Source organism: Patella vulgata, chromosome 4, assembly GCF_932274485.2.
Source record: "Patella vulgata chromosome 4, xgPatVulg1.2, whole genome shotgun sequence".
NCBI lineage: Eukaryota > Metazoa > Mollusca > Gastropoda > Patellidae > Patella > Patella vulgata.
In genome coordinates this window covers 27600993-27627077 of record NC_065882.2, presented here as the reverse complement: position 1 = coordinate 27627077, position 26085 = coordinate 27600993, and the positions used below count along the sequence as shown (strand labels likewise).

At 33.4% G+C, this 26085-nt stretch overlaps 1 protein-coding gene and 1 long non-coding RNA gene across 2 annotated transcripts in view; one reads left to right on the top strand and one right to left on the bottom strand.

Moving 5' to 3' along the window:
- Positions 1–12727: 12727 nt before the first annotated feature.
- On the bottom strand, positions 12728–13615 carry LOC126817868 (forkhead box protein B1-like; the record flags this gene model as incomplete). Its single annotated transcript, XM_050545040.1, has 2 exons — positions 12728–12933; positions 13009–13615. Coding segments are annotated over 2 exons (813 nt in total), but the record flags the coding sequence as incomplete, so codon positions are not given.
- Positions 13616–23101: 9486 nt separating this feature from the next.
- Positions 23102–26085, top strand: part of LOC126819658 (uncharacterized) — a 30384-nt gene continuing 27400 nt past the window's right edge. Inside the window, exon 1 of the long non-coding RNA XR_008787979.1 lies at positions 23102–23218. This is a non-coding gene — a long non-coding RNA (uncharacterized LOC126819658). The remainder of the gene's footprint in view (positions 23219–26085) is intronic.

Genomic DNA, 26085 nt, shown 5'->3' with positions numbered 1-26085 from the left:
GAAAGAACTCTTGCGAAAATATATTTCCATTTAATACAATAAAAAAACATAACATCCTACACATTGAACGCATATAAATAAATAGAAACTCAGACAGTTGTTTTCAGTATGTGAATTCTGACATGATTGCGGTAACCATTATGACGTTATAGCAACATTATCTATGTATTTATGCAGAGACCGAAATCTGTCAAAATCCTTGGAGTTATCGTGGATAAAAATTCCATATTTGCAATTTTGTCGTTGTTGAATATAAGGGAAGTGGGAGGCTGTTAGGCGGACCAACACGGTTAAAATTAGCCAATGCTGTTATTTTTCACATTTAGACTATTGTAATAATCATTTAGGGAATTTGCGAAAAGCTGTCATCGGTTCTCTTCACTGCTAAAATGATTCTTGGACAAGCCAAATTTTTTTCCAATTCATATGAACTCTGAACAATTACATTTCTCCCAATACATGTCCGTGCTGAATATAAAATTATACTGTTTAAGTGTTTGAATAGTATTTCCCTCTGACTTCCAACCCAAATCGATCTTATATTTCCAAAACAAAACATAAATCTTTTGCTAACAGGTCTTTTAGCGTAGCCGGTCCAAAATTCTGGAATAAAATACCCAGTAGCCTAAGTGTACGGGTTGCATACCCCTCTCTAAGCCTGTCTGGCTGCCTGGACCCTTGTGTAGATTCAAAATACCTATGTGACTTTATCTAATAAGTTCGATCCAATAAATATCAGTATTTACTCCGGGTTATTAAAGTTGTAGAAACGCAGTTACATGTTTATAGCAAAAGAAATATCAGTACGTTGTAACACACAATACAGGCTAAACTATACCTCTTGATTTAAGAACAACATAAATAAATTCTAGACACCTTTCAAATAATATATACTTCAAACTTTTGTTTACATTATAAGTGGATGTCACACAAGCATGGATTGAGATATACAGGTATGGTTGTATGGTAGAATGGAAAGACTTTACCTTCAGGTGTGTTATAAGCCTCGAGCACCAGGATCTCGTTCTAGTGTCACGTACAAATTTATTGAAACAATACAAAAACATCTCGCTCGGTATAATTAGACATAAACGGAATATTGTAAAGTTTTATTGCTCATCTTGATATCTTTACATTGTAATAATGAGTCGATAATCCCTTATCCCTCCAAGGCACGTGTCAAGATTAAAACGTTGGTGTTAGAAATCATGAAAATGCGCAAATCTATTAATATTCTTTTCAAAAATTGTGTACGTAATGAATAATGTAAGTTTTAGAAAATTGAAACATGGCTAAAATTATTTTTTTTAAATCAGTTAAAGTATTTTGTCATGGTGTGGGTGGAAATATATTAATCCAGGAACCATTGCAATTAGACAATTCCGAGCACTTGCATCTAGATATAAAGCAATCGTTGTAATGGAGATCTTTCGCGTGACGGATGACTCTCAAGTACGAAGTAGTGTGTGTACGGAAAGCATAATCTACGTATTTTCCTTAATACGTTCTCTTTTTTTCGAAGACGGGGGTGTGGTGGGGTGGGTGGGGTTCAACTGAAAGTTTAATTTCAAGTATAAAAGTGATTGATATTTATTTTTTATTTTTTTAAAAAGGCGTCAATTACTTCTATAATGTTAGGGATTCGAAATTTACTTCATGCAGAAACGTTATTCAGTGGTTGATTTCACTCATATTGTCACTAGTAATTTGTGTGGTAAACATGTTCGAGTCTATAATCATCACTACCTATGGGATATTGACCTACCCAAATGCTAAAAAAGACGGCTGTCTCAATTTCTTGAAAACATTTAAAACATTCGGGGATACAAATAAAGGTAATGGTTTATGAAACATGCCCTGGTGGAATTCAGTTGAATAATGTCATTATCGTAATGGCGTCGCGTTGGTCCTCTTAATAAGCTCATTTCTAGTACAATGCTTAGTAATTGTTCGGTCAAATATTTCGATAATTTCTGCCCATGGCACAAAGCTTTTAATCGTTCTAGCTTCTAACTCAATATTGAAACAAGGATTTTTCATAATACAATAGTTACTCCCCACAATGCGTTTGTAGTGAACTCGTTGTCCAATACAAGGGCATTCAAGCTCCGTGCTAATTTACTTTTGTTCTACGTCAGTTAAGAACTTTGTGTTCACCTCACTAGCTTTATGAAGAACACCAATCCGCGCCCCGGGCCAAGATCAAAAATTATTTGGATAATATAATGTTGATCAGTCAACAACGGTCTGACGTTTTCATTCAAGTTAATATCTGTCGAGCTAATATTGGTTGAAATATACACCAATATTTGTACCAAAAATCGTAGACAGAACCTAAATTATAGAAAATGTTTTTTCAGTAAGCGCTAATATTTTCCAATATAATGTGTCTATTTGAGACAATATTTGATAAATCAGTGTTGATATTATTTTAATAATAAACAGTAACGTTGCTCTGTATAGGACACCAGACATCCACACAGATCTATAAATATACACATTTCGTCTTGAATATTTTAATTTCAGCTACTTCATAGAATACTGCACCTTTCTATTTTTAATTTTAGCTACTTCATCAATCTGTACCTTTCTATTTTTAATTTTAACAACTCCATCAAATATTCTACATTTCTATTTTTCGGACAATATCAAATATCAATATCGAAGTCTTCCAGTTACTTCCCGTAGATTAAATCTTTTTATTTTTTTTATTATTTTTTAAAATTAAAATCTAATTTCGATCCTTCTTAATACATTTTATGTATTCAAAATCTAAAGAATTCCCAAAAATGGTATTAACATGGCGCCAATTATAGTTAATCAAGTGATCAGCAGACGCTCTTAATCCCCATTATGAAATGATATTATAATAAAAAGAAAACTTTATCTCCAATTGTTTTTTTCTATAATGAAATGAGCAAGTTCATCAATGGATATATAGCGTCGGTGTCGTACACGGGGCATGGCTTGCTTACTGTTACTAATGTAATGATTGTAGTCTGTGGTCATAAAATCCTATCACATCTTAAAATCTCATAAATGTATTGTTAAAAAAAAATAAGGATATGAAAGGAAAACGTTCGTTCATTCAAACTATTTTAATCCCTGTGATGTACCGATAGGAATAAAATGGCGCCAATATTAGTGAATCAGTAGACGATCTTATACGGATTATGATCAAATATGTGACACAATGTTTTTTCGTTACTTATTATATAGGATCGTGCAATTTAAATAGATTATGAATTATGGCGGTGATTTTGATCTTGATGTAAATTTAACAAGGCTCGTTATGAGAATACGTCCATTTTGAATAGTCACATAAAGAGCAATTAAAATATACTATAATCCTGAAATAAGTAAATTATGATCAATAATCCTAAACTATTAGGAATTAACATGATGATGTCTGTTAATACGATTATGTAGATCAAAAGTGCCGTTAATCCAAATAAAATTCCGTATCTTGCTCTATCTAGAAAAATGCAAATTTGATCGGAAAATAGAACGCATATTATTACGTCCACTCTGTCAACTGCAACGAATATCGAATAAATTAATATAGTTGAATTGCAACCAATGTATGCTATTATTTTGGTTGGTGAAAATTACTCTTCCAATATTCATAGTTTCCCAATATATAACCACCCCACCCCTTCTCCTTCAAAACATAAAACAAACATTACACGAATACAACAACACAGGCGATTTAGAATCTGGTATGGTATGTTTACACGTATATTGAATTAAAAAGTACAGGGCGGGGGTAATGGGAAGAGCCTTTATTTTAGGTCGACATAAAATCAGTTATATCGCTAAATTGGGTTTTATCTGTAAGTGGATTTTCTTTAAATATTGTACGCTGAAACAGACTAAAATCTGAATGACAGCGATTTCTAATATGACAAAAAAAGTGAAATCGCTCATAAAGTGCCAACAACATGAATGTCAAAACAAATACAATATCCATAGTTACAAAATCCTTCTCACAGATGAACCCATTGAAGAGTGGTACCAGGTGTTCTGGAAAGGGTAAGCATACTTACCTCGCAGTAGATTATTGAAAGGTTTGAAAATAATAATTGTAGCATCGAGTGTAACAAAAACAAAACAGAATGTTTAATGTAGTAATGATTTTAAAAGGTGAAAAATTAATTAGATTATGAGAGTTAATATTTTACATCAAAGTTACCGCTAATGAATGGGCGACAGTTACAGGTATATTTATTAGGAAACATAATTGTATTAATTATGGAATCAGATATTGATTACGTATTTAAACTATTGTACAAGAGCAACAATATCCGCTTTTCACTCAATTTTAATGTTTATAAAATCGCATTGTTCATTTCGACAGTATGTCTCTTCTGTGTCTTATGGTATATTTGATATTCCATTCCAAAAAATATTATATTTCTAATTAATAAATCCTTAAAATACCCATCCCAATTTATAAACATCAAAGACTCCGGCGTATTTAATACTATTAATACGGGTTGCCAAATACATTTATTTCAGGTCAGGTACACAATATTGAAATAAGTTTATATCATTCACTTGTATAATTCTGGCATGAATTAGATGTTCTTGTATCTGAGACTGTCTATCAGTGAAATGTTGATATTTGGCATTTCCATCTTTGTAACTAGGTTACATGTTTGTCAAGTTGTGCCAACAATCAATTGATAGTGATAATTATATACTTATACATGATTTATGTAGAGTAATATATTACCTACATAATAACCCACGTTAATAGGCCTTTAAAATGGGTTTCATTATGCTTTTGAAATAAAATTAGCAGTCACAGTTCTATCGTTTCAGAAATTCGAAGTCATCTGATGAAGAACAATGTAACAATCGTCGTAATTTTAATTTCAAGTGAATGTTTTGTGTATACTCGTTAAAAAAAACTTGAGTTTTTAAGTAGGAAATTACTTAGTTATCACGTGGGTTATTATGTAGGTAATATATTACTCTACATAAATCGTGTATAAGTATATAATTATCACTAGCAATTGACTGTTGGGACAACTTGACAAACATGTCACCTATTTACAAAGATCGGAATGCAAAATATCAACATTTCGCTGATCGACAGTCTCAGATACAAGAAAAACCTTTACGCAACCACAAAACAACATCTTACATATGTGTTTGCTTCCAAATGTACCTTAACACCCCTAAAATTAGGTGACTGGAAGAATTGAAATGTACAGTAGGTATGTCTATGGATAAATTTCATCGCAGTGTTGATCGTTTGTGTCAGATAAAGAATCAAGGGCGTGAAATCCCCGCTGACACTAATATTGGACAATAATAGGTAAGGTGGCCGGCCATTCTTCTCTGCTGACGACTTGAACTATTTTATCAATTAAACAATTAGAGATTTATGTATAAAGTATGGTAGTGAGAGAAAAGCGGGTGTGAGATAGTCTATTCAATATCTCCAAAAGACTAATTTGTTAAATAAATAACGATAAGTAGTCATGATTACATTGTTGATGTACCGTGTCACCTGCAGGCTACATTCCATTTAAAGGAAGTGACATCATAATACACAGGGATTGTCGAAAAAAACAGGGTGGATTTTATAATGAAAAATTATTTCAAGGCACATCTATAACCTGGTTGTTATTAGCAATTTGTTGTTTTCCTCAATGTTACTAATATTGATTACGGGTGCGGGATACCATGTGTTTTGAGTGAACGACATATCTGAAAATATCAGATTCTTTGATTGTTTTAAGGGTGGACGTTACATAGTGGAAGGTGGACGGTGGGGCCAAGGTTTTTTTCTATCCGCATTGATTATACCAAAGATCAATCAGCAGGAAATCCTGTTTTAGCTTGATTTTATTGTGACGAATTTTAACACCATATTATAAAATGGCATTTTATTATATACAAGAATGTGTTTTTCTTTACACATTTTTTTGTTAGTCCTTCATGTGTAGGATAAAGCCCGAGACTGGGGAATGAAAGACTGAAGAAAATAACCAGAGAAAAAGAAAAACCGAGACCGGCAAGCCGAGGTTTTTCTTTCGTAGTGTTTTTCTGAAGTCTTTCTTCCCCAGCATATAACCGAAGTCGGGACTTTATCTTGCTTATAAACCGTTTATGTTTACATGTACGTAAAATGAGAATATCCAAGAATTACAGTAAGAAAAACCTTATTTCATGTTTTCTAATGGAAAATAACAAAATATCCTGGAAGAATAACTAGTTACAGGGTTAAAGAAAAATTTCCAGAAGAATAACCTCAAATTCCATTGTATATAATCAAATCCCAAGTTATTCCGGGCATAGAATATAACCCAAAGAGATTTACGGTTATAGGTTTATAAATGTAAATAAACTTAATTACACCAAACTGTCTATAATGTCATAAACAATGTAATAAATTGTAATAAATGAAAAGTAAATAGGGTTTAACGTCCTACTATTCTGCCCCGACTGGGCTAATGAAGACGGGCATACGCAAGACAGTGTGGTATGAGGGAAATTTTTCCCGGACAGCGGCACAACGGCCTACTCTTATATCGAACTCCATCCGCCACTGTGTACACGCGACCTGGGTTTTCGTCCTATCCGAACGACTATACGCTGTCCCTTGCCAGGACAATTGTAATAAACAACAACACCAAACAGAACTGGACTAACATCAAAATCTCTTAGTGCTGGCACAAGTAACAATTCACTTTTTTTTTCTTTTTTTTTTGTTAAAGGCTGATTTTCGGAAATTTTTTATTGGCGTGTAGCAACGATATTAGGGAATTTTCTTTTTTTTGTGGGGAGCGTGGGCTTTTTTAAATGGGCACATCGATTTACGTTTCAATGTTACAGCTCTGGTTTTCAAAATATGAGAGTATTGACCAAGATCCATTTACTTGGTTTGATGTAGTCGTTTGGTCCTCCAACATTTACGCTCAAAATTTATTTTTTCGTTGGGTTGACCAGTCCATGACAGTGTCATGGGATTATATTGGCAGCTTGGCTCTTTGGGTCTGAATCGTAAATACCTAAACTCATCAGTTACAAACCTTTCCAAAATTTATAATAATGCTTAATCATGATTTTTTTTAAAAAAATGAGTTAAGTATGGAAAGTCGTTAATAATAAATACTGAAGCTGTATAATAAGTATATGCTGTGATATTCAGACTAAAGATATCAAATTCCAGGCTATATAGGTTTGGAATTTGTACCATGAATTTAGATAAAATACTTTGATGAAAATTATTAGTTTAATTGTAAAACTCGTATTAACAAAAATACAGAACACTTTTTCTCTTTTTGTCCAATTCATTTCACTTCGCCTGATTTTAGTTACCACTATGCAGATGTTAGTTGACAAAACATACGTCTTGGTCCTGATGATGACGATGAAAATAATGGCATCATAGTGAGTGACTGTATTAACAGGGATGGTGACACTATATTAGAGACTTTTTAGCAAGCGGAATTTGTCCCACCCTGACGATACGGATACGTGATACGTTGCGTCAATGTAGTTTTATAGTTTTGGGGAGCTCTTTTTCAATGATTGAATTCCTGTCTTTATCATGTTTAAAACCACATCAGATATACACCTTCGTGTTCTAGGATACACATAGATTCACAAAAATGCTATGACACAACATTCTAGGGTCTAAAAGTAGGAAAAAAGCCGGTAAAAAGATACCATTTGATATGTGCCTTTTCGTTCGTTCGTTTGTTCGTTTCTGGAGTTGAACGTCCACTTCCACCAGGGGGTGATATCATAGACAAGGTGCCTTTTCCGTATGAAAGCTGTTTTCTACGAGCTGTCGTCGTGTCCGTGTGCCGCGTCACGTATGCGAACTATACAGAAATTGATGACGTCACACGTACAATTGATATGGATATGTGATACGGGCCAGGAATTTTCGCTTGCCAGAAGTCTCTAATATACTTATCCTTATTCTTATGTAAATTATTATACATTTTATGCAATTTAAACATGCCATTTGGAGACGGATTGATATAAGCTTTATAGCTTGTTTCCGAATCCATATAATTTATATTTATTATATATTGTGTATTTTGTGTAATTATAAATAATAAATAATTACAGTTTAAACCAACAAATATACAACATCTTTTTTAATAGTCTGTATTTTGTATTATTATAAACTATATAACAAATGTATCTTGTAATAAACAACACAATACAATGAATTCACTCTGTAAAAGTATGACCCCATAAAACTGTTATCAACGTGTAAGTAAATCGACTGTTTTTAAACATGTCTTTCATAATGTGGTTTTGAAATGAAATTCAGTTTTAACAAAGTGCTTATATAACAATAGCATCGTATATGAAATTACCTTAGGCTCACATAATTTTCGAAAATTCAAGCGCTAAGGTCAAATCAATTTGGTTATTTCTTCGCGGTCTTAATAAATAAATATCCACCCTAGTTTATTGAACAATGTTTTGTTTAAAATTCAAAAATTGAACTAAAAGCTTTTGCGAAGACCATTAAGTATTTATTGATATCAAACAAATGTTTCCTGAAGAAATAGTGAGCAAAACTTTGATAGGTGTTCCATAAGAAGAAATATTTATATTAATGTGGCCTAACCTATTTTACAAGAGTGCTCGGTAAACTCCATGAAAATCACTAAACATGCATAAAATGAAAGTTAATTTAATTCGAACATTGTCCATTTTATTTTATATTCTCATTACTTCAAATAAATACGTGTAGGCTACTACTTTGCGAAACAGGAATTAAATAGTATACTACTTTTATAATATGTCAATATTTATTGAATAAATAGTGTCAGAAAAAAATAAAATGCCTCGGGTTCGAATACCGGCGTGGGAAGAGAGGAACTGCCCCTATTGAAATTTTACTCCCGGTTTCTATGTGACAGGAACAGTCTCTGCTTAGCTGAAACGACACCGATGTCCTTTCTCCCCCCCCCCCCATCCCCAAACAAAAATAAACCAAACCCCAACAAAAATCAAAAACATTATTTAAGAGTACAAAAGTGCTTGAAAGTTTTTGAAATATGCGTGGGGTCATATTGATGTGATGTTCTGGGAAAACGTAACAAATGAATTCCCACAATATATCGTTAAAAATGTATGTTTAACAATAATATGTCATATATGTCAAGTAAATTAGCATTCTGTAAGTTGATATTGTTAAACTAACTCTAACTTTTACTAACACCTTCATATTTTAATTTTATCACCAGGTATGTTTATGTTACGATATTAATCTTGTTAATTACTATTGTCAAGACAAAACAAAAATCTCAAATACATTATTTTAAACATTGGTTATTTCTTTCAAATATATGTTGCTTATTTGTGCGTGTGAATTTCGTGATTGTTTAAATAAAATACCATATTCCTTCTGCTTATTGCCTAAACTATACTTTAAATATCAGATTTCAAGCCTATAAAGGGAAAAATGCATGTCATTAAAACCTTGAAAGTCACAGATGAAAGACAAACTATAAATGTTACAATATATAGCCTACTGTTTCTGTGTATATCTATTATTTACAATTATATTCTTTTTCCTCATATATCTTATACTTATACTTATTTTTAAATTTTCATCTTACGGCACATTTTAAATAAATTTCGATACATTAAATTACACATGTAGTCAAGTCAGTAACCCCCTTTTTAAAGATTTGGTCTATATAAGTTTATAAAGCTATAAATATAATGGATTTAGTCGACTTAAATTAACTCAAGTACAACTCTAATCCATTGAGATAACATACAACGTAAGAAATTTTGATGTCGGATAAAACTTTTTCATTAAGCGGGAATGTTTTACTTACAGCTAAAGAAATTCTCATGTAGCAAATACGTGCTGAAAAACAACTATCTCGTAATCCCCGTGCACTATGACATGTCCCCATAGAAAGGTAATACGGATTACAGATCTACTAATTAATTAATCTCTAATCAAAGACACCGCCTTGTAAAAAAGGCGGACGAGGTACACTACCAGAAGCTGGTTTATCTACTTAGATAGGTTCTCCTAATTTACTACTAACTCTATCAAAGATCATATAACCTAACAATCATAATTCGTGAAATTCGGTGTTAAAATCATTAATCGTATCAGGATGGCGCCAGATAGATTTTGAAGACATCAAATTGTGTATAAGATAATGTAGCCAATATCGAGTTTTAAAACTGTGCCGACATAGAAAGTTAATGTATTAGGCTGTGCTATACGCTACCATTTTCCCCATAACATGACATCCGATTATGGCGATGAAATCTACAAAAGTTGAATCGGACATACAAACCGTATCACAAAATAGATGCTTTTGGATTTTTTTATTATAAAGATATTATTTTATGTGAGATTTTATAATTATAAAATAAACATTTCTATCCATTTTCTAGTTTGAGTACTAACCGCTAGTAAATACCTTTCTTTTCGAATGTTTGCTCCAAAATTTGGTAGCATTTGGCTCACATAAGAGCACCGACGATGTCTCGTCACAGAAGCCCGTAGCTACAAGCTATGTATTAACTTTTGATGCATTATGTTTGCGTCTATGTTTAGCTGTGTAGTTTTCCTGTATATTATTATTGGATATTAATCCGAGGTAGTTTTAAAGAAAAATTGATAACAAATTCATTTACCATTTGATGTGATCCGGTATGTTTAAATTATATTCTATGTGAAATATGTGACAAATCTAAGAATCCGTCGCTGAAATATACAAATATACACGTTTTAACTTTCAATTTACGAATCGTACAAATTTGTTAATGGTTGAATGGTCACTTCTTAAAAATACCCCTCTCTAAGTAAATGCGTGCTAGGATTTTGGATAGTTATATGAGATTTTAAGATTATTTTTAAATATGACATGAATCAATCAATAGTATTTATTTTTATGGTAAGAGTGATAATGTATAATTAAGCATTAAGTTATTGAATATAACTCAGTGATCTGATGAAATGTCTATTAATTAATAACATACAGAGTTGCACAGAAGGAAAATGAACAGATCTACATGTTATATTATGCTTACTATATCATCGCCGCCCACAATTTATATAAATTCCATAAATGAAATTTAACAAAGAATATCATTATCGCTTTAGTTTGTAAAGTTTACATAATATAGAAGAAGAAGAAGAAGTGTTTATTAAAGTGTCACACGATGTACATTTACATATCATAATCCAGTTAAAAACTTAATTAAAAAGAACATCGCCCGGCCATGACGGCATATGGGACACTGGACATATAACCGCATGGTGTGAGCAATAAAATGAGATTAATGATGAAAGAAGCCGGTGGAAAATGATATACTCTAATCTGTATTTCATTTAAATCCCGTAGAAGCGAGTAAATAGTCAAATCGTTGATCTTGACGCCATCAGAAGTCTTAAAGACCATAGAAAAGTGTTGATTGGATTTACACTTATTCCTGTTGAAAACATCGTGGAAGGGCCACACGCTTCATTATAGTATAAAATTGGATGTACCCATAAATTTCAAGACATTTTTATCAAACGAAACGAGGGGTAAAATATGTTGATCGCCTTTTGAAATTATTAAAGCTGGGGGCAATTATTCCGATAAAAATATATGATGAAATTTTAAAATGACCTATTGTCCTTAGGTTCAGACCATTCGCACCCAAGTAAAGACAAATTATCACCGAGGTAAACTTTATACAGATTTATGGAAGGAAATTATCCAGATACCGTTTGGCTGTGTGTGATCAGAACAGCTTAGTTTTATGATTCAATAAGCTCCGTTACCACCGAAGTCCTCACCGCTCCAATATTTTTTGCACTAGATCTTCTTCCATACTAACAACCAATATGTACACTTGACATGAACAATGATGGTGGTGGTGGTGGTGGGTTGGTGCTAACTGGGGATTAATTCGATGACTAACATATTGTACAAATCTGCTAGCGTACTGGGGGCTATGTGACGATGGGAGAAGTCTAAAATGTTTATGGGGTTATTTACGCTCTGTTGAGATACGCGCTGTCACGTCGCGAGATAAGCGTTGCGAAAGTGACATAATTGTAAGACTTGCATCACCATTTCTAAGATCTTTCTGCCTCCCAACCCTAATACATACGTACAAACATAAACGACTTTGTGCCAGTTTCAATGGACATCGTCCCACACGCGAATAGTCTCTCTGTGATTGTTGATTATACCCAATTCTTTGAGCTGTAGATTCAAAACGTGATCAGATTTTTAGGTTAAATGAACATTTTCAATCATAATGTTGTCTAAGGACCCCCCCCCCCCACTTACACCTCAAAACGTATGAGTAGTCTAGACTGTACCCCTTTTTCGAATATCAAAAATAAAAGAAAATAGAAACTGAACTTTACCGTGTTTTATTTAACACATAAATGGCATAGGTTTTTGCTTTATACAAATACTGTAGTTTATACAAATATTTAACAATTTTTCTTTTTACAAAATATATTTTAACAACCGAGAGACTCTATTTTTCTTTTTACAAAATATTTTAACAATCGAGAAACTCTATATTCTATACAAAAATAGTACATGTATATACATACAAAATATAACAACCAATAAATAAAAAATGGATTTCAGTTATAACAATTTACAGGTTAAAAGTCTCTCAGCATAGTTTTACAGTCATTGAAACAATAGTTAAAACACTGTCTTTTCTTAAAACTCTGTTCTGCACCGTCAATACATACAAGCACACTTTAACACTGTGGAGACTGAAATCTTAATTGCGGATGGGACGAATACTGTGAGCAGTTATAAGCGGGTTGCTGAAGTGCGGGATAATTGGATAAAGATGAACCGGAGCTGGGTACGGCTGAAACTTGAGACATAGGTAAATAAGATCCTGATAAAGTATTTCCTAGTGACGAACCCAACGTGTTTCCTAAACTGGAGCCAAGAGTACCTCCTAGGCTTGAACCGAGAGGATTACCAAGGGCAGAAGTAAGGCTACTGCCAAGGGAAGAACTCTGTAATGAACTTGACATACTAGTAGATGGATAGTATGCTGAATAGGAAGAACTTGGTGTTGGATTCCATGGCTCTTTCATCTGGAAGCCGTATTGTTGATGCTGAGTAAGACCTTGTGGCAAGGATGTCAATCCCAGGGGATTCAACGATGGATTACCGTAAAATCCAAATGGTGCGTAGGCGTTCATGGCTTGTAGAGCTGCGTTTTCGTGACGTTTAGCTTTGGGTAACTTGAAGCGTTTAGCTCTTCGGAGGAAGCTACCATTTCCGAACATATCACCACAAGATGGGTGAAGAGACCAATAATTACCTTTTCCTGGTCGCCCGGGTCCTCTGGGAACTTTAATGAAACAGTCATTCAGTGACAGGTTGTGTCTGATTGAGTTTTGCCACCTTTGTTGGTTCTGCTTGAAGTAAGGGAATCTGTTCATGATGAAGGCATATATTTCGTTGAGGGTCATCATTCCATGAGGAGATGATTCAACAGCCATGGTAATCAGAGCTATGTAGGAATATGGCGGTTTAACATCAGCAAATCGTCGATTTCTCTGTGAAAGGGTTGAAGTTCCAGAAATTGACTGCTCAGTTTCTTCCTCAGATTCTTCTGATCCCAAGAAATTTGGTGATTTCGATGAATCTCCCTGGTTTGAAAGCGGACTGTCGCTGCTTCTGGCATCTGAGTCACTGGTGTTACTAGAGGGTGACGATAAACTATTTTGAAGAGTTCTTGATGAGGTTAAAGCATGAGCCTCGTCTAAACTTTCTCCAGACAAAATATTCTGTGTCGTTGGTTGCTGGTATGGTGGATGTTGAAGAAAATTGAGAGGGTTGTACTGTCCACCCATCATACAAGACGATCTTATTCCTAGGTTTCCATCCATCACGGGTGTTGTCTGCATAACCATATTGAGTACTAAGGTCACAATTTAGGTTAAAATAAACTCCTTATTTCTTCGAACTTTAGCTAGATTTCTATGCTTTGAATTTTTGTCAAATGGATTAAAATCTCAATACTTGTTCTTGTTGAAGTTTGTAGTTGCAAGGCTGAAAGCTGTTCGATGAAGTTGATCCGAATTTACGAGAATATATACCCCATGTCGTGAGGATTAATCGCTGGTCTTACTAACACTCTTGGCCATTGGTCAAGTTCGTAATCCTCTATTATGTTCTTTATCATAACAAAACCACGTTGGTCTTTTTGTTTACTTTTGGAATTAATGATAAATGACCAAGTCACTTTCGCCTACCTGATTGGCTGCCGGGGTGTTATGTGACCACGCCCCTTTAGTTAAGCCGCTCCCCCTTCTCAGTCAAATTTTAATTATTACTGGATTGTTTTTACAAGATGTGTTTAACGGGTAAGAAATATTTTTGTATTCTGTTTTATTACAACTTTAATAACATTTATGTAGATCAATCAATATTTACCCGATATTAGAATTGGGATTTAGAAAAAAACAAAAAATATTTCTTGTTTGTCATGTTAGAGATTTTTAACTTCATATTTGTGCATTATCTTTAAGCTACTAACTGGTTTAACATATTTTGTTCACGGTTATTCATTGCCCGGCAAAGTTATTCGAGTTTTACAAAAGTATAAATATGATGTAAACGAAAACCAGTCGAGTGTTTGAGACTGGTGAGTATTTGTCGTGTTGGTGGTGGGGCAAACAATCATTGAAAACACCCATTCCAATTTACACATTATTAAGAAAAAAGTCCAAAAGAAAAAAAACTCGAAGAAGGGAAAAATTAAATCTTAATTGCCACTAAAACATTTGATTTTAATAGTATATAGTAGATTTAATAATTGATTTTATTTTCGATGAAATTTGGAAAGCCATTGTAGCTTGCGTTTTAACTTGAAAGAGAAAAAAAATCCATCCTAGTGGTGGTTTAGAATGTCAGTTTAGTATTACTTAGTTTAATTTAAAAGATTTCTAATGTACCAAATACTCCAGATAAATTGAAGATTCTTTTTAATTTATTTGCTTGTTTAGTATATCGGAGGGTAATTTGATGTATAAACATATTAAAGTGGTTAGTAGGTAGTATATTTACTATACAAACAATGAATATATTATTTGTTTTTGTAGTTGATATATTTACCAGAGAGTGTTAAAACTAATACTTAATTTTCGCACTGTATACAATATCTATTGTATTGTATTATTAGTGTTTATACAATATATTGGTTTTTATCTATAAAAATATATACACACGTGCCGTAAGTGTGATATAGAAAGTACACATAATTCAGTTATTTATTTATTTGAGTTAAATAATTTGAACCTGCATTAGTGAGCTAAAAATATTTTCATTTAGATTTTAGTATTAACTGAATAAATGGGAAAATGGGAAAGTTAATATTTTATGGTTGCTATCACAATTGTGGTTCTAATTTATACAGCATGATTATAATACTTAAAATAATTTACAAAGATCTTGATATGTCACCAGTTTATAAATTGTATTCCAATTCTTATCAGGAATTTAAAAAGACTTATGTCGTTGCATATTTGTATTTGAGACATTTTCGTAATCATTAAATATTCATCTAAGTTTTACACAAAATTATAATTTATATTTGGCTTTTGAAGTAAACGCTAATTGCGCCTATGTCTAACAAAAATGAAAATTATCTAAACTGATGTGATTAGCATAGAATTTATTCAGTCGAATATATTTTGTCAGGCAACAATAAAATATATGTAAATTTTGAATGTAGTCTACCTAGTGATACGAGGCGATAAAGGGATTGATGTGGAACGACGTTTGAAAGAAAAAATGCACAATATGAAAGTTATGTATTTATCGATTTGGTAATTTCAAAACGTTCGATAAAATAAATCGGTTCAATAAAACAAACTTTTGCATGTATAGGTATTACGTTTATACTAATAGCTCTTTATGTACTGTACTTTTGTTTATTCAAGGTTTTTAATTTAACAAACGTGATCAAAGAAAGGAGCCGCTCTCCTTGTTAATTAAACAGATATAGTGGTGTAAATCTTTTTAAATCAAATTAAAGTTTATTACTCGAGGTTTAAGCAGAAGAATAAATAGTGTTTATATTGACAACATATACTAGAAACTACACACTTAATGATGTTGATTTTACACTGAATTTAAATTTCTATATTACGCGAACTGTTAAAACAAAATCTCACATCTGTATTATTGTAAGGTATTGAACCACTATTTCGTAGAAAATAATGAGATATATAACACGTAGGAATTTATTACATTTATCTATAAAGTCACATGGAAGATATATTCTTGAAATATTAAATTTGTGATACATTCATAAGGGAAAAAATATTCTCAGAAAATTAAGAGGGGAATGATTTGGTGGTTGGAAATCGAACTTGATATCTTTTATCTTGATGATTAAGAATAAAAGTATAAATGAATCGTAATGGGTTATTTTAACACTATTTATTCAATAAATATAAAATAAAGATACAGTATATAAATCTAGGACCTGAAAACAAACCGGAGCTTATATAATGTTTTAAGGATAAATGGAGAAAAATAATATTTTTGTTTGTAAATTGGATCTATGAATATATCAACAAACACTAAACTTTTGTGGATATTTGACACAGATGTTTTATTTTTTAGGACACTTTAGAACATTTATTTGATTAAAACTAGATGTCAATTACGTTTATTTCTAGGTTTTATATTGTACAATGTAAACATCCGAAAACATTAAACAAAAATAAATTATAATCTAATTTAATTAAAATGTTGTAAACCATGACACAAATATACCGGATACAAGTTTCTTGGATACTTGTTTTGTGGTTTGATAAAGACAAGAGAATCGGGGTCGAAACGTCGCCAATAAAAACAAACTTTTCAGTAACCCGTTTTCCATACAATTTTGTCATGTGTTATTCTAAGTCAGTTATCATATTCCGCTTATAACAGTTTATTTTTCATACCATATACTTGTATGTATATTCATTTTTCTCGATGGTTCAAAATCACAAGAATAGATGAACCCTGACCTCTCTCATAAATCAAATTAATTTTCAAATTCAAGTGGGATTTGACACATAGGCCAGTTTGTAATATACAGTATTTTGTAGTGGAGTTAATTAAGATGGCATCTATTCATATTTTCTTCCACCTGTATAAATGTTGATATTTAAGATTAACAAATGTTTAACACGTTAGGTGTAAATCTGGGTGTGATATTTTTCCTACTGTAAGTGACATCATATTTCCGTAAAAACTGGTGGAAAATCTTAAACAGTAAATTGACACTTTTAAGTTATGAATTTTATAAATAGAAATATTTATTCTCAGCCCACACAATGAACTATAGAATTAACAGACCTTTACAAAGCAGAGGTGCGAAATCTTTTTTCTTTTAAACTTTAAAAAAAAAACGAAATATTATGTGTCATAGAAATTCTGATGCCATACATTTTTATACCGTATTAACTTTTATTAATTAATTATTAGACGCATATAAATCATTGTTTGGCTATTTACAATAACAAAACTATGATTGAAATTATCGTAAATTTATGATTTATTGTTGTGATATTTCAATCTATGAGAAATAAATAGTCCAGTACTCAAAAGACTAAGATGATTTTAGTCTAAAATAAACATTTATTTTCTAAAATGTTGTTCTTTTTTAACATAATCTTGAATTGGTTACCCTTTGACCGGAGTCCATTTGCTACTCGGTATCTTCTGTTTCTGAAATCCAAAGCTCAAACTATCATCCTATTTAGTACTGGCGGTTGCTATGCACGCGGCCGTGCATGCTTCATATTTATTTATATATATATATATATATATACTCTTAAAAAAAACTAGGAGATATTCAGAAACAATGCAAAACTGCGGAAATAGAGGTAATCAGTGTATGTTAATAACAGGCCAATTGCCTACACATGAACATAAACAGTTCATATGGGCGGCTTATTTGACGGCCCCATTTCACTCGCAAAGAGATACACTGTGAACAGTGAAAATGGACGTTTTTGATTTTTGTCTTAATAATGAGTAATTGCTCCACCAATCCTCAGACATTCAGCAATTCGTCGTGGCATGCCCCTAATCAACCGTCCAATCACGACTTGGGGCAATCTGACCCTCTTCTCTTGCAGTGCCACGGCCAATTCTTGCAGTGTTGTCGGTTGACGTTGACGTCGACGAACGCGTCTCCAGATTAAATTAAACACACACTAAAGCAAAGATACGCTAAACAGTAAATCTTATGCAAGAACCGATAGGAAAGCAAACATCGATAGGATAAACCAGCAAGCGGCAGTTTTCATCAACCCTTCCTTGAAGTGTTAAATTTGACAATGAATCTCTCCCACGTGTATGGCGCTATTGCGTGTCGCACATGCAGCTCAGTGGTTCTGTTGGGGCGATAAGTTCTTCATCTGTGAACATACTCTCAAAGCATGTCAAGTGTCCATGAATATTTATGTTTGACAATTTCCGGCATGGTTACATTGGTGATTTTAATATACTGTTACAATAATTTGTCTTTTAGGAACCTGACCCGCGCCTTTATTTTCTCAGGTGAAAATTGGAGTTTTAAAGTATATAACAGAAACGCTATAGCTGTTAGTACAAAGCTTAACTCAGTAATAATTTAACCCCCAATAAATCTAAAATTTGATCACAAATATCCTCAATCATAACACCATTTTCTATTGGAGGGTAAATTCGACGTTCTGAATTCGCCAATTTAAATTTGGCCATTGTTAAAGTTGTCCTTTTTTACTAGTAATTAGATGTTGTATTGGAATTCAATGTTCTATTTAATTACCTTGTTTATACGTACTAATTGTTAGAGTATTGTTGATAACAAGTTGTTCAAGAATTACCTACTTCACTAACACTTAAAACTGAAGATGTCATATAGCTACCCCAGGCTAGGTTTAAAACATGGATCAATAAGGTTTGAACACGTGAATTACCTGGGACCTGTTTCAATAAAACTTAAATCTACTTAAAATCGTCTTAAACTAAAATTTCATCCTAACTTAAGATAGATGTGTTTCACAGAACAATTTTAAGCATTTTAGTTAAAATTCACTAAAATAATATTTTGAGTTAAAATTTTATCTTAACTTAAAATAGTTGCGTTTCACAAATCTATTTTAGGGACAATTTTAACTAAAATCAATTTTAACTTAGGACAGCCGTCACCCTCTCCTAACTTAAAATCACGACATTAACAAACATTGATTAGGGCTACGTTGTTAGATCTATTGCGACATATAGATAGATTTGGAATAATGATAATATTGCCAATGGCCCGGGTCACATAATTTTAATGGCCTGTAATACTAGACATGCCATATGCATAGTATTTAGGCCTACTCATATATTTTTGGGGTTATGATGATTTGTAAAAGGATACATTAATAATCTCAAATGTGTTTACTGAAAAATGTTATAGGCCTATTTGAAATTAAATTTTAATATCATAAATTTATAATGAAGGCTTACGTTAAACATACATTATGCAAGAGATAAATCTGCCTATTGCAGGTCTTTCTTTAGGACTGAAATGTTATATAAACTATTATTTAGACATTTATTAACAAAACAAGGCCATAATCACCTTTCGATGGCATCGGATACTCGAGATATTAACTAGATTAGATCAGTTCGCCATTTGAAAATTTAATTTAAAAATGGACAGGCGACGTTTAGTCTCGAATATACCAGTGCATTGGTTACCACAATGCACACTACGAACAGTGATAACTTGGCTCAGAATGAAGTAATTTGAATGAAATTTTCAATGGTTTATTTTTACATTATCTATTTTTGAGCTATAATAGCAGTGTTCGGCTCTTTATCTAAATCTTACATAATGTATCTTTAATAAAACAACATAAATCAGATAAATTTTAGGAGTATTGCGACTGGTTGACGGAATGCATTGCCGTGAACTTTGATCCCACCTTTCTTTGGCAATGTGTTTCTTACCTTCCGATATAATATCTACTGAACACCATGGGCGTCACACATGTGGGGGGCGGGGGGGGGGGGGGGGGGTCCGCCCCCCCCCTGAATATACTTGACCCCCCCCCCCCCAAAAAAAAATTTTTTTTACATAGTAGGCCCTAACTCCTATTTATTTACAACAATTATTAGGATTAATTATGTTTCTATCTGTATAAAACCTGTACATATCCCAATATGTTGGTGTGATGTTTTAGTTTAACCCCGTAAAATATGCCAAAACAGTGTTTACAGAAGACTGAAACTTTTAAAAAAATTTATGGGGTTGTCCCCCACTCCACCCCACAATGGAGGGTACCCTCCTACACTCTCCCTATCACGCTACATCCTGCCTCTGGCGTCACAGATTGTCAACATTTTATATAATTTCATTTGCGCCCCCCCCCCCCAATATATATTTCACGGCTACGCCTCTGCTGAACACCGATAAATTCCATAGCTGGTTACCCGAATGTAATCCTGCTCTACCTTATGCATGGAGATTTTTGTTGACTTTTAGGTGTAGAGTCGAAGAAAAGGGCTTGGATATACATTTTTTGCCAAATTGTGGTGAATATTCATCATTTTGAGACTGGAGGATAAGAGAGTTAGTTAAGCGGTTGGTTAGGTTTATTGTTTACTAATATGCTTCTGCCAGGCTCAAGTTTTCCAAAAGGTTGCCACATGTTGCTACATCTTTGGTAGAGAGCTCTCAACCCAGTGGGAATTTGAGGATAAGCTAGAGTCGGTCAAAGAGACCAGAATTAACATGGTGTACTGCAGCCTCGTGGAATCAAACTAGTAATCCATTCCCATTGACTTCAAAGTTAAATCGAAGAAATTTCTTGGCCTGTAATTTTTTTTTTTTTTTTTGAACAATCCGATGATCTTAATCTTTATAACAACAAAAAGTCCAATATGTCTTGCTAGGTCCCGTCAAAAGATTCTATAGGCAGTGATGTCATTTTAGTAGACGATCACCCTAATATATGTCTGTTTACTGCCTGTTCCTTACGCCCCAAAATCATGAATATTCACCAAAACCTGACAAAAGATGGAAATTCAAACACTTTTCTATGATTCTAGACGAAAACGTTCACAAAAATTGCCATGTAAAAGCCGTTGAGAGGGGGGGGGGGGTGGAGAGAAAGGGGGAATTGCCATAAATAGAGGCACTACATTCGCCATCACGAGATTAGGGGAAGCAATTACTAATTCTGGTCATTTTCCCGGCTCCGACGTTTCCCCACATTTTCGATGGGCTGAACGCTTTTCACGCTTTGCTCTAGATTCTGTATGAGGTTGACCAGTGAAAACGAGAATAGAAAATGTTGACTTCATATAGCCTATACACGATAGTATTTACAAATGCCCTTACTGCATTTCTTTATGTTCTTCCACAAAAAGGTACCGATGAGTAAAGGGGAGACTCTAGTTTCCTTTCCACCTATAGAGTAAATTTAAGAAATGGTTATTTAAGTTTTTTTAAATAATGAAATTAATTAACAATTTAATAGAACTAAGGATGAGACCCCCCCCCCCCCCACATTCAAAAAAATTGTTAACGCAATAGCCTCAATAACTTATGAAATGCATCATGCAAAGCAGTAACAGAATTGTTGGACGTACAATAGAGTCTGGTTATTTCATCTTGCTGCGAGGTAACTAGGCACTGCTTGATTACCACTTTGGCACTCCTGGAATTCTCTTCTACTGTGAAGAGATAATTGATTGAAATAGTTTTCTGTCTTTACCAATCAACGGGTTCGTATTATTTGCGAGTTGATTAGTAGGTGATTTATCTTTAGTTTTCATTTGTAGAATGACTTTATCAGAACAGTGAACATTTGTTTGTAATAATAAACCACTAAATAATTATACAAATATATATATACATCGTTAATTAACCATAAACAAAATTATAAGATAAATAAAAGGAATGGAGTTTAACTTAAGAATAACATAGTTTTTTTTATTTATTTAGAATGGCTACATGTGCGTTGTGACTGACATGGAAGATTTTTGTCCGGACTGTTGCGTGCGCGCCAAATCGGTGCATGGATTCCTTGCTTTACTACTTGGGGGTTGGGTGGCCCACTGTAAAAGACCCCTACGCGCAAGCGAATTATTGAAATAAAATTAAACCATATGTTAGTCCCGGAATGACCTAGTTTGTGTCGAGTAGACGTTAACCCCCCCCCCTCTCTCTCTAGCTCTCTCTCTCTCTCTCTTTTGCTTTTCTACTTAATCCAACCGTGCGATAAAAGTACAATCTACATGTACATGAATGACATATAATGCAGCTACAAAATAATTAAAAAGTTAAGTCTACAGCATCACCAAGACCAGACTTTCCTGTGAGGGTTGTATTGGGTTAGTATGGGGACTGATTTGTTTACGTGTTATGTAGGGGGGGGGGGGTCTTCTTTTGATTTTTTTTTGTTCCCCGTGATTTTTCGAAGAGGAGGGGGGATCTTTTGAGTAGATTACCAACACGGTTACTCTAATACACTTTTAGGACTGGAATGCAGTACTCATGTGCAAACCGTGTGCTGGAATAGAAAAACATCGGTCGTGTATCCATGGTTTACAGTTACACCCCTTACTACCATAATAAATTTGCTTGCCATCTTTTCAATAAAATTTCTCTGTTCTATTTGTTCCCATTCTCTTGCCATCAATTGTCTATCGGATTGTAATTTTATAAATGTTACTGTAATATCTATTTCTTTGACGTCTGATAATGGTTGCCTAGAACATGTTGGTTGGTAACAAGACTGTTGAAAGTTAGGACATCGTGCACTTTCACTTCAATCTGACAGACGAAATATCAATGCCGCTCACTTCATCTCCCCGACCTTTCAAGAGAGCTGTCAATCAACAAGTCACTATTATCAAGTCAGTTAACTAAATTGAGTTTTAAAATAAATGTTTCCATTGAAACTTGTAAGAATTAGTTACTATTAATATAGTAACTACATCAGCCACATATTTTTAGCGTTCCGAATATCCGGTATGGAAACCATACCGCCTTTAGTTACCAATGCCAACAACTGAAGACTGGGTAATCTGAAAGCTAGTCGTGTAATGCACGCGTATAGCTGTTGGTAGGTGTATAAGATAAATATTGTATGTAAGTGTTGGCCTGATAGTAAAGAGGTGTTATATGTATAGTCAGTGTGTGTAAGAGCAATAATTAAAGATATAAAACGGTCTCAAAAAGAATGGTATGTACAACTTTAATAATCATGTAGACACTTTTGAATATTAGACGTGTTCAGGAACAAAAAAGTTAATTTTAAGTCGTCTACCATCATGCATAGATCGATTATGGATTATTAATAGCTAGCACGGCGTAGTATGCAGCTTTTGTAAAATTGAAGGAGCGTGAAATAATCATGCTAGAATAAAGGCCCAAGCTTATACATTATTTAAATCAATCATTTCTAACTTACGTTATGGCCAATAAATTTATATGTGGTAGTGTTCTGCTACACTTATTATTAGACAAATATAGTAATGATAACTATGCCAAGCCAGTCAATTATCATGAATTTTTAAATACTCGGATGTGCTTAATGACAGTCTTCACATTAAATTAGTGTGTATTTTTTCACTTTTGAAATACACGTGACAAACTTGGCTTGTGGTGCCTTTAATCAATGGCTTTGTTTAAAAAAAAGATAAGAAGAAAAAGAACTAATATGGTTTCAAAGTGATTCTTAATATAGAAATGTAGGGATATTGTAGAAAGCCTGACAAGAAGAAATCGATCAATATATAAACTTTAAGAATAAATGATATATAACTGCATTAGCACTGTTTGTTTAAACGAATTTACGGTTCATTAAACTATACAGTCTATCTTTGAAAGAATAAATGATATATAACTGTATTAGCACTGTTTAAGATTCATTAAACTATACAGTCTATCTTTGAAAGATGATTTCGAAAAAAATACACAGTATGCATCTATTGCACTTGATCCATTTAAGCAATGTTCTATGCTCTCGATGATCATTAGAATTCATCGCAATTTCCAGATTTATTTACTCGTTTACGTTCAAACTCATTATTATAAGACAATTGTTGAATCATATAGGGATATTAGCAAATACTGACACGATTACTCACTTCTACTTCTAACTTCAAATAAGGACTGGGCCTATAATATTTTGCCAAATGAAATGAAGTGAGGTTTAACGTCCTATTTATTTTGCACCGAGTGGGATAATGAAGTAAGCATACGCCATGTAATGTGCTGTGAGGGACATTTTGCCCAATCAGCTGCGCTACGGCCTACTCTTATTTCGAATTCCAACAATCAAGAGTTATTTTACGTGCACGCCAATGTGTACACCGGATCTCGGTTTTCCATTCCATCCGAACGACTATTAGTTTGTTCATTGCTCGGCCCTCCGTCCTGCACCACCGACAGCGAAGGGACCGAACTTCAAATAAGGGTTAGGCCTATAACATTTTGCGAAATGAAATGTAATGGTGTTTAACCACAGGCACGTGAAGGGATTAAAATAAAATTTCTTACTACTGTTTGACTATTACACTATTAATAAAGTTTATCACCCGCCATTTTGGTTTGACTTATTGGCGACATTTCGCCTGCTATCATCTCACAATACTCACTATTTCTAGCACTTTCCGTCCTTTTTATTCCCAACGAGATTTCATATGATCCTTATACAGCTTCCAATTTAATTAAATTTGTCATTTTACAGCGTTATAAAGACATTTTATTTTAATCCCTTCAAGTGCCTGTGGGTTTAACGCCCTACTCTTTCTGCACAGACTGGTCTAATGAAGATGGCAGTGTGCTATGAGGGACATTTTGCCCGGGCAGCTGTGCTACGGCCTACTCAAGGATTACTTTACGTGCACGCCACTGTGTTCACCGAACCCCGGTTTTTTGTTCCATCCGAACGACTATTACGTTGTACAAAGTGATCGAACACGGACTTCCAGATTTGCGAACCAGCACCCTTATGTTCTAGTAAATATTTATTCACAATAAAAATACATAATTCAGTTTCATTCTATAAGAATAATACCACGCCATCTAATATGTAGCTTCTTAAAATATGACATATTGTAATAGATATTGTAGGCAGTGCCAGTGAAAGGATTTTCTATGTGGTTTTTTTCCGGTGGGCGATTTGATCTCCCAGAAGATGTCACGTAATCAAGTTTACATGTGTTGTTTTTTATTTATATTCTTAAAGCCATGATTTTACTCACACGTTTGTTAATTACAGCCACATGTTATTCTTTGATATAGAATCAAAACCTAAAAATTTATTTTCTGTTCTTAAAAAAAAGAGTAGCGTTTGATATGATTAGATATGTGTAGCACGTGTTTGTGTATATTTATTTACTGTTATTTAAACATGGGTTATATAACTTGTATTACCTACACCTGGTAACCGTCATATACAGTGTCAGTAAGAAAACATTCCTATATTCAGGTTTTACAAGTTCTTGTCTTATTTCGTTTTCTCTCCACCAAACATCACGTTCCAAAAAATACAAGCAACCCCAAATCTATGGGAAATACAATAAATACGCTTTTTTATCCCAATTAAAATAAATATAAAAACACATTCACAAAAGATGAAGAAGCGTATCTATAAATACATTTATGTATAGAAGCCTATAACTACCATTCAAAATGAAAGTCGAAAATAAGAAATTAGGAAAAACGAGGGGCGCTATTATCGCGGTGTATTATTTCTTAATTTCCTATTTTTTAGGTCGATTTTGGCTTGTATAGCGTGCTGTCGCCTCACATTTTGTCGTAACTTGTACTTTTCGACTTTTCGACTTTCGTGTTTTGAAAGGGCGAAAAGTAGAAATTACGAATGGTATTTATAGGCTTCTATATTTATGTCTCTCAACAGGGAATTTGATTTCGTTACTCTTATCAAACACAATTTTTGATATATTTTTTTCAAATTTGTCGGGATTATACGATAGCCTTAAAGAGAAACTGTTGGAATTTTAGATTCTCCCATCAAATATCGTAGTTACTGTCCCTAATGTTTAAAACATGCAACACGCCCCTTTTAAATGCTGATTTATG